This window comes from Antrostomus carolinensis, unplaced genomic scaffold (genome assembly GCF_000700745.2).
Source record: "Antrostomus carolinensis isolate BGI_N321 unplaced genomic scaffold, ASM70074v2 scaffold2555, whole genome shotgun sequence".
Classification (NCBI taxonomy): domain Eukaryota; kingdom Metazoa; phylum Chordata; class Aves; order Caprimulgiformes; family Caprimulgidae; genus Antrostomus; species Antrostomus carolinensis.
The window spans coordinates 1-19,629 of NW_010318250.1; the positions used below are offsets into that span (position 1 = coordinate 1).

Sequence of the window (19,629 nt, forward strand, 5' to 3'; positions counted from 1 at the left end):
AACACAAAGTCCTTCAACTTCTAGTGACAAACTAAAACATCAGTGTGTTATCAAAGCTTTTCTCCTACCAAATCCCAGCTGAACCCAAACCCCAGCACTGTTCCAGCTGCTGAACAGAACCAACTCTGGCCCAGCTCACACCAGGACACCCAGGGTGGGGGCTCCTCACCCGCAGAGCTGCCCCGGTTCCTCCATGGCAGTAACCGAATGAACCGGCCCTGTCTCTGCTAAAAGCATTATTAAGACAAGTTATTTTCAGTCATGTTCATGCAGCACCCAGCACTATGGGATCCCTGCCCACACCGGGGCTCCCCCCAGAGCTGTCACAGCATTAAAGAGAGGAAGAAATTGGAGCGACACAGTTCCTGGGTGAGACTGATCCTGGGTCCTTGCTGGTTAATAGGTATCTGAACCAGCAGGTGTGAAGATGAGGGTCTGGCATTATGGGAATGTTGTCATGATTTCTTGGCATTTCAGATTTGTGGTGACAATGAAAAATGGCAAGTGATTTGGCTGGGAAGACTTTGAGAAGCGGTGAGTTTCCATCACTCCAGTTAGGAAGCTGTGATTCGCCTGTCCTGCCTGTGTTTATGGACAGGACACTGTCTGTTCCCACAGTGGTCACTGTGACGTTAGGGCAGAGACAAGAAGGGCAGCAGTAGGAGAAACCGGAGCAAAAAAAACCAACCAAAAAACCTTAAGGGCATTTAACTTCTATTTATGAAGTAGACTGGAGGGATTTAAGATAATTAATGCAGCAGAGCAGGAAAGCTGAGGAGATCTTGCTCTTCCTCTCAAGTATCTTTCTTTGAAGTGTCCCAAGACACCTGAAAGCACTCGCCAGCACAAACCGCGTCGTCTCTGGCGTGGGGAGGAAGGCAGCGCTGGGTGATGCTCTGTCTCGCTGAGGAAGCGTTCCCATGGGACAGCACTCAAAGATAAACCAGCTGTCAGGACCAGGTTTGGGGTGCTGGGTGGGGTGCAGGGGAGCCCAGGCTCTTCAGAGCTGCTCTCAGACACTTATCTCTGGACTTTGGGGGCTGCTGGTTAACGCGTCCTACTTCTACCCGGCACGGCTGTTAAAAGCTGCTTTGAAGTAGCTGGATTTTGACTTTGATTTAAAACAAGGAAACAGAAAATAAATGAGGAGCAGGAGTGAGCTCAGGCTTTACCTCATCTCGGGGCTCTGGGGTGTAACTGGGCTCCAAGCCATGCTGAGGGCACGGGGTGAAGAGGATGAGCTGTGATCCCCAAGGGGAAGGGAAGGGACGGGTGGCTTTCCGGAGCTGGCCCACTGAGAGAACAATCATTCTGTTTAAACAGAGGTTTTGTAGCTTCTGGGGATTTTTTGTGCTATCCTGAAAATGCGTTAAGCCTGCGCTGCTCAGAACAGAGATTTGTTCTTCGCAAGCAAAAACCGTCGGGGATTTTTTGCCTCCGTCACCTCACAGGCTCCAAACTCGTCTTTAGGCTTTTCTGTCAGTCCCCTGTGAGCAGTGAAATTAAAATAACTTACAGTATGAGGTGAAACACCTTATTTGCAGTGCCTGGGCAAGTCGTTGGAGTAGCTTTGCATCTTTCTCTGCGAGTTTATCGTGTCTGTCACCTACTGAAGGGGGTTCAGTTGCTGTTTTGCAGGAGGCTCTGTTGACTGTGTGTTATTGACATATTCTCAGCTTAAAACCATTACCCCGTTAAAGCCCTGGATTTAGAAACTAATTACAAGACATTAATAGCTAAGCCCTAAGAGCTAAGTCATGCAAATATTGCTATCTGTAAAGTTGAATATACAACAACTGTTTGAACTGCTGACTTAGTAACTGGAGTCTAAAAGCAATCTGTGAAGGTGGCAATAAATCTGAGCACAATCCTCCGCAATTGTTTTCTAATGTGGCTGTGAAATTAATGGCACAGTTGTTATGAAAGTCCTATCAGGGAACGTGGCTATTTTTTTCCCCAAGTAGGTTAATTATCGCTAATGTAATTATTTTTGTACTGATTTTCATTTTAATCAAACATTGCATGAAACAATTCCGTTCAGAACAAATAGTTTATTACAGAAATGTTTGTGGTAGTGAGAAAAAAAAGCAGCGATGTTTAAATTATCCACGTATATTGAGTTACTTTATTCATTAAAATGAACAATTACGTTAGGCCTTATGAGACCGACTAAGCATTTCTTGTTAATGTTTGTTCTGTAGTGAACATAATGAGAATTTATATCGGGAATGGAGCCCATCCCTCTAGCTCGAGGCCTTTATAAAGCGTAGGATATGTAGGAGCTGGGAAAGCTCAGGGATGACAAGAGTTAGAGGTAACCTCTAGCCAAGGCATCATTACCCTGTGCTTGTGGAGAAGGCCCTGGATCCAGGAGGGGGATTTTTATTTTCTGTTGTTTAGGGTTTTGGGGTTGTTTTTTTTTTCATCTGCATTGTGGTGGTAGGACAAAACAGAGTGTCCCACTGTAACATAGTGGCTCCAGTAGATCCAAGTACCACGGATCACAGCCAACTTTTACATTCTTCAGCAGTTGTTTTGAACATCCTACAACGAACCAGTTGTGGGGTTTCCCCCCATTTTTATCAGATGAAATCATCGGTGGATGAACTCTAACAGCACCAGTCTGCACATTATACAGGTGAAGATGTGCCACTTAACGTGGTGATAAGTGGATGATGGGCAGACACGTGATTTTTTTCAAGACATCAGATTTGTCTGCAGCCTCTAGTGCAGTCTGGGGTTTGCATCCTCCCCAAATCTGGCAGAGCTGTAAGGGAGGAGTTCACCGTGTCCCTCGGTACCTACTTGGCCAGGTGCTAAGCTCAAGATGTGACGTTGTTGGGTAGCTGTGAGTACAGTGTGTCTGGCTACATCTGTAAGTGGTGTCGGTTGGAAAAAATAAATTCCCTAATTCTTTGTGTGCTATCTCTATATGCAACTGAAATGGAATATTCTACATAAAAATACAGCATTTATATTAATTGCAAGAGTACTTTCTCACAATTTATGAAATGGTTCGCTTACTGATTTCTAGATTATGACTAGCATTGTCAGGTAATGGCTTTTTGATTAGAGTTTATTCTATTTGTTTATAGAAGTGTAGGATTTGTAAGTACATAGCACCATTCCTCCATGGATCTCGGAAATTTCTGTAGGTCTTTGTTATAAATATGATTGACAGCACCTCCAGCTTACAGATAGGGAAATGGGAGAAAAACAAAAATACATTAAGTGCCTTGCCCAAGTTGATCAAATCGACCTGGGGCAGGGTCAGCAAAAGAGCATGAACCTCCTGAATCCTGGATCTGCCTTTTCTCTAGTTAATCTTGTCATCTGTGGTTTTAGTAGATGTGATTTGCTTACAAATCTTGGTGTGCAAAGTTGGTTGCACATTGAAACAACTGTTTTGGAAATTGTCACCCTCAAAACCACTTTTACTTCTGTCCTTTAAAATCAGGATTTAATATGCAAGAAGTTTAGACTTTTGATGGCAGTTTGGTGCTCCTGTGGGTTGCCACCAGCCAGAGCTTGGGCAGGAGCTGGCAGTGGGCTCCACTGTGACCACGTCCCATGGGCACATTAAGGAAGAAGAAAGCAAACCAGCGCTGTGCTTCCTGCCTCTGAATGAAATGCTCTGCTGCTTTGTTTTTGTTGAAGGTCCTCTTAGAGTACTCGTGGATAAAAGGAATCCTGGCTGATTTATCAGGATTTTACGATCCTGAGCCTGAAACTCTGAACTCAACGATATCTTTAAGTAAGCAGTTTCCAGTTCATAGCGACTAGAAGTACTGGGAGAAAGCCAATGAATATAAGCCAGTTTAGATTTATATAAATGCAATAAATGGCTGGATATAACAGTTACTTGCCACAACAGAAGTCTTTTTTAGATCCATGTTTCCAAAGGTAGATTATTTGAAGGAAACTGCAGAAAAGAGGGACAGAAAAAAAGTACACCAGGCACAATTATTTGATCCTAACTCTGCCAAAGACAGAGATGAACATTTTATTGCATTTGTTTGTATTTCTGAAAGGAGTTATGGAACAATAATTAATTTTAAAGATAAAAAAATGTTTCAAAAATATTATTTTCTGTGTGGGGAAAGTGTCTCCAGCTTGACTCAGCTCCTCATCTCCCCATGCCAGGCGCTGGTGCCAGGTGGCTTATCTGACAGGCGCTTTTCATCATTAATTTTCTTGCCAGAAGCAGCAGAACGCTGCAAATCTTTCTGAGGCCGGTGATACAGAGTTATCACGGTGTCGTCCCAGGAGACCAGAAAAAAGGACTTTCCATAATTTTGCCTGATCTTCTGTTTATCTCTTTACACACAGTGTCTGTGCAGAGTAAAGTACCTTTAGGCTGTCCCAACTACCCATCAGTGCCATGGAATATGTTTGAGAATATGGAAATTCATCCTTTTATAGTCATACCGGGGGGGTGGGGATATGATAACACATTAATAATTCTGTGGTTCTGTGAGATATTAGCGTGCAGAAAATTGGTGTGAATCCTTTCATCACTGGGTCAAAATCCCTGCAGTTAGGATGCCTTTCTCATTTCATGTCAATGCACACGGTAAAAAGGGTGTCAAGAAACTTCTGTGTTTCATGGTTCTGATGGAAAATTGAGGCTCCAGGCTGGACCCGTGTGTCTGACACAGGTGAGTTACGGTTACCCTGTCTCCGTCTGCTTTTTAAAAGGGCAAGATATGAGTTGGCAATTAAGACTAAAAGAAGAAAGTTGGTTTCTTAAGAAATTGTCATGAAATTTTCCACACCTGCTTTGTGGGTTGGAAACCTTGGCCCTGCTTCTCGTTCCTCACCATCTCCGTGGTTCTCTTTCCTGCTAACACCTTTTGTCACGTCACTGTCAGGCATACGCACAGCCCAGGAATTCAACTCCAGGTTGTAAAGGGCTTGCCAGCCTTTACTAGTTGGAGCAGTGACTGATTTGAGCACAGAAATGTATTTCCTGGCTCCTTGTACGAGTTTCCAGTGAGACCAAACTATGATTTACCAGTACAGTTGTAAGCTGCGTACCTTCAGCACAGCGCATTATGAAAGAAAATTCATGGATTTTTTATTTATTTATTTTTTTCAGAATAAAATGTGAATATTGGAGGTTAATAAAGTTTCTCAAGCAGTGGCAGACCTCTAGAATATCTGTTATTGAGGAGTTATTTTTATAACATTCACAGCAGAGACCCTTGGTAGTGCAGTATTTGGGCAGTGTGTGACTTTAAGGTGGGTTTGTTGTTTTTTTTTCAAATATATGAAATGAAGATGATACAGGATCTGTTTTGAATTAAATTAAAAATGTGCAACTTAATCCTTCAACTGAAGACTTGCGAACCCCAGTCTTCCTGTCTATGTTATTAATCAAGGCAGCTGATTCCAGAAACTCATCTTCGAATTTTTTACTTGTAGGAAAAATAGTGGAGCTTGTAAGGACTTAAGTAACCTAAAAAAAAAAAAGCTGAAGCCACTGAAATTTTGCTGTTTTGCTTGGCAGCTGAGTGGGTAATTGGTGCAATGAATTTGCACTGGGACTGCCAGGACCTTCCCAGTGGTTCCAGTCTGGACTGTCTCGGGGGGGCTCCAATGTTAAACCTTCCTTGTTCTTGGAAACTGGTTAGTGGCTTTAATCTGGAATATTTCCAAATGGTTTGTAAATCTAATTTTCTGCAGTACATGGGAGCTTTTGTGCACATACTTTGGAGTTTAGGTTTCCTGAGACTGCAGAACAAGTGAACCTTTCCATTGATAATTTGCATTCCCAGAAGCATGTGTGGTATTTCAAAAGCAGACGGTCACTTTGAAATGAAATATTAGCTAATTACTGCATTTTCCATTGATGACTATTTTTTTTTTGTCCCTCTCATTTCTTACATGGCTCATATTGCAGATCTTGCCACGTTCTCACTGATTCCATGCCCTATATAAGACACATTTCCACCTCATTAATAGATGAACCTGCTCAGTAGTGGTTTCAAGAAGGGAAGCCTCTTGTTCTGGTCTTGGTAAGAAGCCCTGAGCTCTAGATGTGTGGAAAGCAGTTCCATGAGCACAACTCCTGCCTTCCCTGGTGCCATTACAATGTTCTTACTAATTTTCATGAAAGAAGGAAGAGGTTTACACTCTGCTGTTTTATCTGATGCTGTGTGTCATTCCACCAGAATTAACTACTAATAAAAATGAAGGTGGTAAATGCAGTCGTGCATTAGAGCCCCACGTGGAGACACTAGTGTGTGTGCTTCCTGGTGCTTTTCCAGGAGTCTACCACGCATAAAGTTCATCCATTTCTTTTCTCTCTGTTGTAGGTTCCCCCTTGGTCGTCCCCTCTTCCATTCCCACTCCCGTTGTCTGACAGTGATATCTGACTAACCAACCTCTTTCTATTTCACGTGTCTTGTAGATTGATGACATGCAGTGGGGCAAAGGGGTGCGTGAAGTCCCGTCCTCGGTCTGCAGCCTGCCTTGCAAGCCAGGAGAGAGGAAGAAGATGGTGAAGGGGATGCCGTGCTGCTGGCACTGCGAGCTCTGTGACGGCTATCAGTACCAGGCTGACGAGGTGACTTGTCTGCTCTGCTCATACAACGAACGGCCCAACGAGAACCGAACAGGATGCCGTTCCATACCCATCGTCAAGCTGGAGTGGCACTCGCCCTGGGCTGTGATACCCGTCTTCTTGGCCATGTTGGGAATTATTGCCACCATTTTTGTCATGGCAACGTTCATCAGATACAACGACACTCCCATTGTCCGGGCTTCTGGGAGGGAACTCAGCTACGTCCTGTTAACAGGGATATTTCTGTGCTACATCATCACGTTTCTGATGATCGCCAAACCAAACGTCGCAGTGTGCTCCTTCCGCCGTATCTTCTTGGGCCTGGGGATGTGCATCAGCTATGCAGCCCTGTTAACTAAAACAAACCGCATCTACCGCATCTTTGAACAGGGCAAAAAGTCAGTGACAGCACCTCGGCTCATAAGCCCCACGTCGCAGCTGGCGATCACCTCGAGTTTGATATCTGTTCAACTTCTAGGTGTCTTTATTTGGTTTGCAGTTGACCCACCCAACATTATCATAGATTATGATGAGCAGAAAACTATGAACCCTGACCAAGCCAGAGGAGTTCTCAAATGTGACATTACGGATCTACAAATCATTTGTTCCTTGGGTTATAGCATCCTTCTAATGGTGACGTGTACTGTGTATGCCATCAAGACTCGGGGTGTCCCAGAGAATTTTAATGAAGCTAAACCCATTGGATTCACTATGTACACTACCTGTATAGTATGGCTTGCCTTCATTCCTATATTTTTTGGCACTGCCCAGTCAGCCGAAAAGGTAGGTGCAAATGAACAAACGTGCATCTGATGTACCAGGATTCATTACAATTATAAGTTACATCCTGATGTTCATCTTTACATAGATTTTTAAATCTATCCAGTTAGCTCATGACTGAGACATGCAAGGCAGCACTGTTTTCCTCCTCCACTCAGCTGGTGGGCTCTTCATTTGATAAACTGGCAAATGATCAATAGCAATCATATTAGCCATTGGTTTTATTGTTGCATCCATTTCAATTGTATCTTTTCAGTAGGACGAGTGGGAATTAGCTGTCATATTGTCCAGAAAGAGGCATCTTTTAACTGCATCATTTTGAATACAAGATATTAAGTTAAAAAAAAAAACAACTGTCAAAAAAGGATCTACTTGACTTCTGTGCATCTGGAGCTCAGCAGTGAGGGCAGTGCCTAGTCTGACGAGTGCTCTGCTTCACAAATAGCAGCCTCGGGGCACATTTACACCACAGGGTAAATCATAAATCACAGAATCATGGAATAGTCTGGGTTGAAAGGGACATTAAAGTTCATCTAGTTCCAACCCCCCTGCCATGAGCAGGGACGTACAAATAGTCTGTCCTGAGCTCCAGCTGCTGAGACTAACCTGACACCACTATCTATATTGGTTATTTTTAAACCAGCCCAGGTAGGCTTGCCCTATAGCTCATGGCAAGGGTATGGCTGGGACCAGCAGCTAGCAGGGATCCAACCCCAGCATGTCGCAGCTGCTGCTGGGACAGTTTAGGTACAAGGGTTTGCAACTTCTACTCTGTCTCACAGAAAGTAAGAAGGAGAACGTCACTCCCTCTTCCCACTGCATTTATTGATAGGGATGGTGGCCTTGGAGAAAGAAGGCAATAAACAGCCAGAGGACAATCTGATTAATTTTCCAAAACATCAGAAGGTACATTGGCAAGAAAAAACCTTCTCAGATTTGCACTTAAAATATTTAAAAAGAGAGAATTGTAGTTGTTCTGTGTGTTTTGAGGAGGCAGAGGTGAAAAATGGATCTGCTATTGCAATGTGTAGGGTTAATCAAACTGGGAGTGACAGAGCATTGTGACTTCAGTTACCTCCTGGGTCCTGGGCCCCTTCTGATCGTTCCTGTCCCTGCCCAAGTGGCTCCAGCTAATGCCTGGTGAGGGAGATCTGCTTTTACTTCTCTTTGAACCTTGGTTGGGGAGAGCTGTAATTTCAGAGTGATTTGGCAAACACCTGCAAGCCTGGTCTTTAGGGAGAAATGAAAATATGAGGTTGTGCTGAACTGCTGTCGGACTGTTTTTCCCTCCCCAGCCCTGACCCCATCTGCTTCCCCAGCATCCTCCAGCTGAATCAAGGCACCATTTACCTCCCTCAAATGCTCTCCCAGAGATCTTGCATGGCTTTAGTAGCACACTCACAGTTATCCCCACTTAACTGAACCCAAACTTCCCTGTGCAGGAAAGACCTTTGGCTTCTTGCTAATTTTTTTTGTCCCCTCTATCTTGATGTAACGTTTTTCTTTAACACAAGACTCAGACACGCTCACTGCTGTCAATAAAATTATTGCATCTTTTAAATGAGTGAGCAAATTTCATGTCCCAGCTAACACATCTGATGTTGTGCCAGGGATATTATCTCCAAATTTGCAGTTGTTAAACTGACGTGTTAGTGAAGTAAGAAGGCAGGAGACAGCAGTGTCGTCCGGGCAGGTCTGTGCTGTGGCTGTGAGTCTCCTCCAGAGGAAGGTGCCTGCACCAGAGCTTTGGTCTTTGCTGTTCCAGAAGTTGTTTGTACAGAGATTTGTGATTGTTTGGCCTCAGTTGGCCGGTGGAAGAGCAGGTCACCAGGGGGAAGCAGAGGTGATGGAGGTTTGCACATATCATCTCACCTCTGCAATGGGCTTTATGGGCAGCCGCTGCATCCCTAAAAGGAATTTGTTTCAACTGGAAAGGAGGTCTGCCAAGTCTCAGAAACGCTTCAAACACCTCTGCTCTCCCTGCCGAGGGAGAGATAAGGAGCAGCCTAAGCGGCTTTAACCACAGTTGGGCCCGTTTGTAGCAGTGGTGGGATGCAGGGAGCGTGGCAAAGCTTTTGTGCTCCCTGCCTGGGAAGGCTTCAGGCCCGCGGGTGACCAAGATGAAGTGCTTTAAATTATTGTCTGCAGTGATTTAACCAGGTGATAGAAAGACCCAAAGAATTTCAAAGGCTGCTGCCAGCATTGAAAACCATTTAGTAGCAAAAGCTTTAGGTTTCCATGTAGTCACAGAGCTGAATCACCCTGTAGTTCTTTGAAAGCGTAAGATTATTGTACAAATTCGTGTAGGACAGCAGAAGGGAAGATGATTAACCGGATTTCACACAGAGCACAGAAGAGGGAACTGGGCAAAGTAAACAGCCCTTCGCTTTGCTGTGCTCCAGCCAAGGGGAACATCCCACGTCGCTGAGCAGAGCCAGCGGCTCCGGCTGCTTCTGCTTGTGGCAGAGGGGCCCTGGGGACAGGGGACAGCAGCGTCCGCTGGCTGCCACAGCCCAAATCCTCACGTGCTGCTGGGGCTCATCGCAATTCCTTGGATAGAAAACTGCTGTGTTTTGTCCAACAAACCGCCTGGTGTGATGCCTGTGCAATGGGCATGGATGCAACATAGAATCCCAGACTGGTTTGGGTTGGGAGGGACCTTAAAGCTCATCCAGTCCCAACCCCCCTGCCATCAGCAGGGACACCTTCCACTAGACCAGGTTGCTCAAAGCCTCATCCAGCCTGGCCTGGAACACTTCCAGGGAGGAGCAGCCACAGCTTCTCTGGGCAACCTGGGCCAGTGTCTCACCACCCTCTGGGTGAAAAATCTCCTCCTAATATCCAATTTCAATGACCACACTTAGGTATAGTCCCTCGGGATGGACCATCTTGATCCACCAGCCTCTAGCTGACTATAGCGTGTTCAACTCGTATCAAACCCAAGGGCTGTACCTGTGGCTTTGCTGCTGAGGTGTCAACCCCATCTGCTCTACACAGATCAGGCTGCAGTAGCTTTGCTGCTTTGCTTTCTTTCCTGTCTCTCTTTTTTTTATTTTTTTTATTTTTTGAGTGGGGGTGAGGGGATTGTACTTTATTTGCGATTGCTAGTGATTTCCTGTCAGATATTTTCCCAGGAAAATATTGTGCTTAAGCTTAGCCACACAGGTCTTTGCTGAAATGGAAATTGCACCTGCTGAAAATCTCATGCAACACAATCTTTTAAACTGAGAAATGGTGTTATATATAATGTTGTGATTTTCATTGTATGGATTTATTTTATTTTATCAATAAATACAAGCATAATGTTGTTTGTTAGAAAGCATATTGAAAATACCTGCCTTGTTCAGTGTAGAAAATAACAACAACAAAAAAGAAGTATGCTGCAAGTCATTCATCCAAGGCAAGTAGTTCAAACAGTAGCAGTGGCAGCAGACTGGAGGGAGCTGGTGTGGTTTGAGGAAAGCTAGAAATCAGAGTGTGCTACAGGGTGGAGTCGTTCCTTCGACTTTGCTGGATGGTGACATAGCTGTTGCTGTGAGTCACTGCTGTTGTCTAGGTTTTGGGATGGGTTTTTGTGTGTGTGTGTGTGTTTTCCTATAACTATTAGTATATATCCTAAAATGCTGGTGTAACTTCTGTTTGAGGACCAGGATGCAGCACCGGGGACTGGAATTGTGCCACATCTTTGCTCAGAAAGATCCTTCCTGGAGTATGGATTTGGTAGAGAGTCACTAAATATAGAGGAGAGTCCCTGCAGAGAAGAGAGGGTCACAGTTCAACTCTGAGCAGCTCCTAACGATCAAAACCATCGTCAGCTGAAGGGTCAAGGGAGTTCTGGGGTTGAGGACAAGGGACAGTCCATCCCCAGCTCCTGCCTTGGTGTTGCTCGGCTTGTTCACCTGCATGTTTGGAGAGGGACTGCAGGGATGAAATGCTGCTTTTACACTCTTGGTGTAATTGTTTTTGACAACAAAACTATTTTAAATTCTCCGTGGATCTGTAGGTATCTTATCAGAAACAAAGTGGCCTCAAAGAGCTGTTAAACCAATTACAGGAGTCGTAGCTCAGCGGCAGAGTCAATACCAAGTGGCACTTGAAAAGAGCAGAGATTGCTCTGTAAGGTCAGGCAGAGCGCGGCTGAATCAATAAGCAAAATTGAGTCAAAATTTGAGAGTAGGAAAGTGAAAGGATGGGGAGGGATGTGGGAGGTGGGGGAATGTGCCCGTGGGAAGCTGCCAGCCCCACACAGCCCTTCCCTGGGGACAGATTCATCCCTGCAGCCTCTGGGTGGTTGTTCATCCACTGAGCCATCTTTCAGGGGATGCATTTGGGATTAACCTGGTTTCACAAAGTCACGTTTTCATTTCTTGGGGTTTTTATTTATTTTCCTTTTACAGGTACCGTAAAGACCGAGAGCATGGCAGAGCATGTGATGTGCTCTAACACCCTGGAAACATCACTTCCTAGGTGGCAGTAATAGTTTGCTTTTTTTATTCTTAGTCTCTCTTGGAATGTGAATATTTTTAAAACTTACCCCACTGCAGATTTCCAGAGGCAACACTTCCATGGTAAAAGCAAAGTGAAGGCAAAAAAGCATCTGTAGTTAAATCAATGTGATCTGGCATTTGGCTCTGCCAAGGGGCTGTTCCATCTCCTGTCCCCCATGGGCAGGAGATCCATGAGGGGCTCTTGCTCTCTCTGGCTTTGGCTCGGGCTCTGGCTCTCCTGGGATTGCGGTTTCGGGTTGGGATTGTGGCTCCTGCAGGATCGTGATCTGGGAATGGGCCGGGCTTGGTTGGCGGGGGGGGAGCAATGGCACTGGGGATTGCTCATTCGCATATTTTATTACTATTATTATTATTATCATTACTAATTTAATATCAATATTATTTTACGTTTTCTTTTATTCCCATGATTAAATGGTTCTTCTCTTACCCTACAAGTCTCCTTACCTTTGTCCCCCGATTCTCCCCGCTGTCCCCTGGGTAGGAGTGAGTGAGCAGCTGGGTTTGGCTGCCAGCCCAGTGCAACCACCACAGCTACAAACCAGTACAGCAGGAGAATCTCCTAAGAAAGCAGCTGAAAGAACAAGCACATCCCAAATTTAAAGTGAGTGTTTGGAAAGAACCTCTTTTATTAAAAGAATTGCACAGGAAGGATGCGATGGGAGACTATGGAAACAATGAATTTCTGTTTGCCTATGGGTTTGTGTTAAGAGCCATGGTTAGGGTGGTAGGATTGTTCTCATCACTGTGTTCTCCAATTCTTCTAACAGTGTTCTGATCTGATTATGAAGGTCTATGAGATCACAAACTACTTTCTTCTCCTACAGTTATTTAGTATTACCATATATATATATACACACACACACATACACACACTGTTGCTTAAATTAAATTTCCTGAATCCCTAGAACATATCACTGAAAAATTAGATTCCCTTAATGGCAAACCTGAACATCAATCTGCTTCATGTAACAGACACGCCAGAGTCCACTTGGGTCCTTCGCTTGCCCAAAGCCCAGCGCTGCTTTGCGTTACTGTGCGAGTGCGCTGGCATCTCCTCCGGCTGCTGGCATCCCCGATGAGCACGGACAGACATACGGCTCCTGTCAGCCTGCTCCTCACCTTTGGAAGGAGGAATGCCATTTGGAAACTTGCCAGAGCTATAACCATTAGATTAAAAGCAATCGTTGTCTCCGCAGGTTCGAAGTCCGTATCTGTGCTCTTTAACTGTGTGCAGATGTAGTCGTGTGTGTTGAATATTCCCCCAAGATCTTATTTTCTCAAATCGTGTCATTGAACTAATATAGAGGGATATGCCATCATTATATTTTTTATGTTTCACAGAGATTTTATTGCCTCGTAGCTGTGATTACTTTTATTTAGTAATTGCTAAGATTAAAATAATACATTTCTGGATATGTCTGCAAGCTGATAATAACTGTCAGCATGCTCCTAAATATATTCTCCAAATTAGATTTTTTTCTTGAAGTATTTTCAGGACTTTTTTTTTTTTTTTTTTTTTTTCAAGTTAAAAAAGTTATAATCATTACTCTGAATGAGTGATGATGGTTTCTCAGGCAGTGTGATCTTCCTGTGTGGGAGCTTTATTCATCCTGGAATGAAGTGAGGAGAAGTTGACCAAGCAGTCATTGCTTGTTTGTGCATCCAGAATGCACAAACCTTTGCTGGTGGGGTTTATTTAACTGTAATACAACCACTATGAAATGTGAAGTCCTTAATCCCAGCTGCTCTTCCACCTTCCTTCCCATTTCTCTATTTTTTTAATGCCCATTTTATTCAAATCAATAAGCAGAGCAAGTCAGATATATTTGGCAGCAACACTTTAACTTATTGTGTTGAATGTTGCAAAATACTGTAATTTGAAGGTACACTCAAAATGGATTCTTATTCAGATTAAATAATGTCATATTAACACTGTAGCACGTCAGTGTATGTTCTATTTTTTGGTGAAACCAAGTTACCCTTCAATTCTCTGTAACACAAATACCGATTAACCAGGTAGGACACACATTTACTTTCTCCCCGGGAAGGCTTGAGCTGACAGTTGCTATAGCAACTCTACATATGTGGATTTTGGAGTTATCAGGATTTTAATGCAACATTTGTTGGAGTTTTATGCTGTTGGATGGTGGAGAAAATCAGGCTTTGAGGCTCACAGGGAATGTGACTTTGAATCTACCATAATTTGGGGCTCATACAAGGACAGTCACGGATTGGAGCTTTTGTTTGAAGAAGGTTCTAGCAATAGTACCTGCGTAAAATTCATTGAATACTGATTTCTCTCACTGATATGCTTTCAGTTTTCCCATCGCTTCATTATCTTAGGGATCTGCATGCTCAGGTGCTGAAGGTCTTGATTTTTATCTAGCCTCAAGATTGTATCACTGAGAAAACCATGGAATATAATGACCTGACATTACAGTTGTCCTGAGAAAAGGCTGAACTGAAAAGCAGCTTCACTTATGTCAGTTAAGGCCATCCAGGCTGGAACTGTAAGGTCTGGAGATCCTCCAAGAAAAGTATCCACAATGAAGTCCTCTTTGGTGGAGTATTGGGCTATTGACAGTGAGTACATAGTGTTTCATTTTAATTGAGAGGAAAATAATTGTTCTTTGAAATCTAGAAATTAAACAACCAGTGGAATTTTTTTGGTAATAACCTTTATTACAAAAGTGATCCTGGTGGCCTGAATTTTTATCAGGATATATAAGAGCATTACTGTAAAAGGATATAAAAAACTTTGTGAATACCTTTAAGTAAAGAGTTTCAAAGTTGATTTCTCTAGAACTAATCAAATATCTTAAAGATCTTGGTAAAGTTGTCAGTAAGATTTATTTTATTACCTTCTCCATTCATTTTGTCATTCAAGTGGAAAGGGATGCTGTTACTAGTCAAAAAATAGCACAAAAAGCTTGTAAGGTATCACTGCTACTAATGATTTAACCCTCAAAAATATCTAAAATCAGTATTTACATAAATATCATTGAAGCAGTGAGGGCTACGGGAATTTTGAGTTCAAATAGAAATCACCCAGGATTTGGCCAGGATGGGGGAATTGACACCTGTGCTCTTCAAAGGGACATTGTTAATGACAGGAAGAATGAAGAAATTTTGGTGATAAATACATTCAAAACTGCACAACTTACCCACAATGCTGCATTATATTCTCAAGTCAGGACTCTTCTGGAAGAGGGATTTCTGCCTGTACTTGATCCTCTCTGGGAGAGCTTCCATCCGAGCATATGACCATGTTCAGCACCTCCTGAGTTCAGACAAGCCAGGAGAAGGCTGTGGGACCACTAAAGTTGCAGGTCTATGTTGTCGCTGTTGTCAAGGCAGGTATTTAAAGCTGGGTAACGGGAAAAAGTGCATACTCTGGGTGAAAAAAGAGATGATTAGAGTAATTAGATACTCCTCAGAAGACCATAAATTAATGGTGATTATAATTCTTGAAACAACGGCAGCATAAGGGGCATCTAACATTGATCTGTTTTATCACATTTGCTGCATTGTAATGCTCCTTTAATGTTAATATGTACTTTTGTAGTAAAATCTAATTGAAAACAGCGAGCAGGCAGAGCCCAAGGCCACAATCATGTTCCACATAATTACCCAAGGAGGAGGGGGTGTGTTTCCAATGAAGGGATGCCACCAACTGTTAGTCAGGTAGAAGCAGTGCAGCCGTCGGGTTCCTGCTTATACAGTAACAGCCTTATGTGTGTGTATAGGTGAAACTAAAAGATAATTAACAATCAATTCATTTTGTGAAATATTCAATTATTGAAGCAGGTATCTTCATAATGGAGTAATCATACTGCATTAGAGTTTGTGTGTGGCTGTCTCATAACAGAGATGTATTCATTTGAGCAGAAATTACTTTACGTTAACAACCCCGCGGTAGTTCTGCAGCCTCCCAGGGACTCTTTGAAGCCTGCGAGCATGCTGCTTTGATGTCTGATGTAGAAAGTGAGGGATCTCTTCACTGTGATAATTCTAGCCTTTTCCATTCCCTTCTGTGCTGAGAAGAGAGAAAAAAATCTGATTTGGAAGATGGAAAAATAAATGGCACCGAGACAGGAGTGTGCATTATAGAGGGGAAATTACCCCTGGACAGACTCACCAGTTCCATGACCAGGGCATGATGTGACAGGGCTGCTAGATTCCCTGCTGAGTTCTGTGGTCCCCCTCTCTGGACCACTTAATCAGACCAAAGATATATGAAAATACTCTCCCCTTGAAGAGAAACTGCAGGTCTCTGAGAAGGTGTCATGGCAGGGCATGCTGCTGCAGGTACCGTCGTGGGGGGAGGAAGGGGATGTTCTGGGGCAAAGCCATCAACCAAGAATTTGTCATTGGCATTTGGGGAGAACCATTCTCTACTGCTGGTGGAGCCTCCCTGAAGTGGGGAGTCAAAACCTCCTCCTCAGCCTTCTTGTATGTGGATTTTACCCAGTTAACCAGGAGCCACCAGGTAGGAACAATCTCAGGTTGCCTGGAACAGGAAACTTAGGAATATTTTTCATGACTTGTCGCGTTCCCTGTTCGGAGCCTCCGACACGGCAGAGGCGTTTGCCCGCAGCTCTCTGGTCACACCAGCTCTGCTTGGCTTTGGATGGTGCAGGTTGGCCAGGTCCCTGGCCTCTGAAGGGTGTTTTGTTTTTCTCTGTGTTTTCTAGTGCGCACTCAACTGCCTCTGGCTAAAAAGCTCTGTAATTTTTAAAGGGAAGGATGTGTAGGTGTTTAATGCAGAGTGTTGACATGTACTTTTTTTGGTTCCTTTTATTTTTTTTTTTTGTGTGTGTGAAAATGTAGACCTGCCAGGAGAGTTTTACGTATGAAAAGCAATCTCTGCACAGCCCCCCCCCCATCAGCCTTACGTAACAGTTTTTATCTGCAGCGACAACTGACAACACCTCACCATGAAATAATTGCGGTTCCATTGAGTCCAGAAGAGTAATTACTTTGTTGATGAAACTTTTCTCTTTGCTTACATTTTGATACCTCTGCAATGTCAAACTCACTTCAAATGACAATAGAATTTCTCCACAGAGCTGTTGCATCGACCATGCAACTGCTGTGGGGTGTTAGTGGGGTGGTTTTTTTTCAAGCTTACTGAATTTTGGTGCTGGCAACAGGAAAAATTCAGTCTTGCTTCTGAAGAGTGTGAATAGTCACACGTAGTTTGGGATTTGCACTTGCAGTAGAGATAACAAGAGTTGGATGTCTTGGTGTAGGGCATGCCTCTCCTTTGAAGTTTTAGGACAAGAGGAAATGGCCTCGAGTTGCATCAGGGGAGGTTTAGATTGGATATTAGGAACAATTTATTTACGAAGAGAGTGGTCAGGCATTGGAAGAGGCTGCCCAGGGAAGTGGTGGAGTCACCATCCCTGGAGGTGTTCAAAAAACATGTAGCCATGGCACTTCAGGACATGGTTTAGTGGTGGGGTTGGGTTGATGGTTGGATTTGATGATCTTGAAGGTCTTTTCCAACCTTAACGATTCTGTGACTCTGTACCTCAGGGTAGCTACATGTATGAATAAGGGGAAACTGTATGTTTATAAAATAGCTCTTCCAAGTTAGTTTACAAGGAAGTGATCATAAAATTATCTCATTTGCTCAGAACAGGGGAGGGAAAGTTTATGTGGATGTCTTTGCAGGTAGTTTCAGTTTGTAATAATCTATTTTAATGGATATTTTGAGTTTCCTGTGTATGTGAGGCTTGTGATAAGTACATCGCAAAGATGATGTGGCTTTCCAGAGGTATTGATGTGTTCCTGCAAGCCTGATTCTCTTCTAGCATGCATTTTTGGGGGGAGTCTTGTTTCAGGGATTCAGGTGGGATGATTTGGGGCTGTACTCTCTAGGATTTTCCCACAAGAGGTGGCCAGAGGATGGTGTGCTCTGCTAGCTCTGTGTGATGGGTAGTGCAGTTTGGTTTTTGCTGCAGAAAACCCCAATTCCCATTAATACTCCTTTGTTTGAAGAAGAGTTAATCATCTTTTCAGAAAAACCCCATAGATCATGGCTAACAGTGTCAGCTAGGAACTGAAGTAGCATTTTGTGAGAGCAGATCACAACCAGTTTCTGAACCCCGCGGGTATTGTAGAAACATAATAATGTTATTTTGAGTAAGAAATAATGGCTGCTGATTCTCAGCTCATCCAGGAACAAAAAGAGAACCATGAAGGGCTTTATTCAATACAATGTAAGTTATGCAGATGTTTCTCAATTTTCTTGCTAAACTTGTACACCAGAGTCAGGGTTTCATTTGATCAAACCATTTCAGCAGAAAGAATGGGTCCTTAAGCACTTTTGTCATTGCCTGTGAATGGCTGATGAAGGCAGCCTGCAGAAGGGCACCGAGTCAAGTACCCTTGTCACTCCAACTGGAAGGAGCATCCTTTATTGCCCGTGCTTGGGGCACACATTCAGAGTTAAGTTTTTCTTCTGTTCATTTTAGAATAAACAGAAACAATTTGGCAGCAGAAAACAAACGTTAGGAGCGACTCAGTCGAGTGATTGCCATTGATTCGGCGGGAGGGAGCTCGCAGGATGGGCATCACAGAGCAGTGACTTCACTACAAGTGTAGTACCTGCACCAAACCAGAGAGGATGCACGGCTGTGGAGCTACTAATTCAGCTGCTGTTTCACCCAAGAGAGTAAGGCCAAAATGACTGTTCTACAAAATCAGTCAAAAATCCAAAGTTGCGGAGAGTGGGAAGGAAATCTCCCCCATCGCAAAGCCAAACCTCCGTTCATCATGGAGGTGGTTGCAGTTTGCTCTGAATAGGATCTTCTAACACAAAAATGTCAGGTCCTCTGTGCATACCAGTGAGCTAAAGATAGCTGGATTTGCAGAGGAAGGCAACAGCTATCTTGAAAGTGCATTTTCAGTCTAGCGAGGCCAATTTGATGCAAAGCAAAAAATAGGTTTCGCTATACGTAAGAGATGAATGCAAAAATATTGACCTGGAGGATTTATTTGTTGTTTTAAATGGTTTAAGCAGGCATGTAATAATAATAAAAGTAGAAACCATCATACTCAGTCAAAGAAATTGCCTTGTATTTTGTCTTTGAGGCATAAGCTTAGCCGAAGGTTAAAAAGAAACAACAATGAATTCTCGTAGACTGGAGCAAAAATTGTGTGTCCCAAGTGTACCCCGTCAGAAGTGATTTGGGGTATGTTTCTACTTCTGCATTTGGAAATAATGGCTTTTTAAAAATCTGTGTTTGTGTTCATCAAAAATTCAGGGGGAAAAAAAAAGCCGTCAAGGATTCTTCCTCATCACACAGCAGAACTGGGGAGCTCCTGCAGACCCGGCTGTGCAGAATCCATCTGTCACTCCGTGGGGTGTGAGGAAGGTCCACAACCCCCACAGGTCACAGCCACCAGCAGGACACATCCCATGGTCCCCAGTCAGCTCACCCCACTGTTTAACCTGGTTGTGGAGGGACCAAGGAATCCCCATTCAGCAGTGAGCACGATCGAGTCCCCTGCCGTGCCCAGTACAGAGATGTCACTGGTCCCTGCTCTGCCCTTACTTCCCAGGCAGCTGTAGAAACCCAGAATATTGTTTATACATCAGAAAGCAGCTGAGAACTATTGTCAGAGGATCAATATCTTATGACAAATGAAAAGCCTCTGAAAGAGAGAGAGCTTAGCCTGCGACTGCCAAAACAAAGATGCCTACGAGCACACACAGGAGGAGCTGCTCTGATGCACGGGCAAGGAGAAAATGGGAAGAGAAAAGGGAAC

The 19,629-nt window shown here is 43.7% G+C and overlaps 1 protein-coding gene across 1 annotated transcript in view; it reads left to right on the plus strand.

Moving 5' to 3' along the window:
* Nucleotides 1-6,412: 6,412 nt before the first annotated feature.
* LOC104525609 (metabotropic glutamate receptor 7) overlaps nt 6,413-19,629 on the plus strand; it is a gene marked incomplete at its 5' end in the record, with an annotated part of 38,424 nt that continues 25,207 nt past the window's right edge. Inside the window, one exon of the mRNA XM_010168814.1 lies at nt 6,413-7,348. Within this exon, the coding sequence (XP_010167116.1) occupies nt 6,413-7,348 (936 nt within the window). The remainder of the gene's footprint in view (nt 7,349-19,629) is intronic.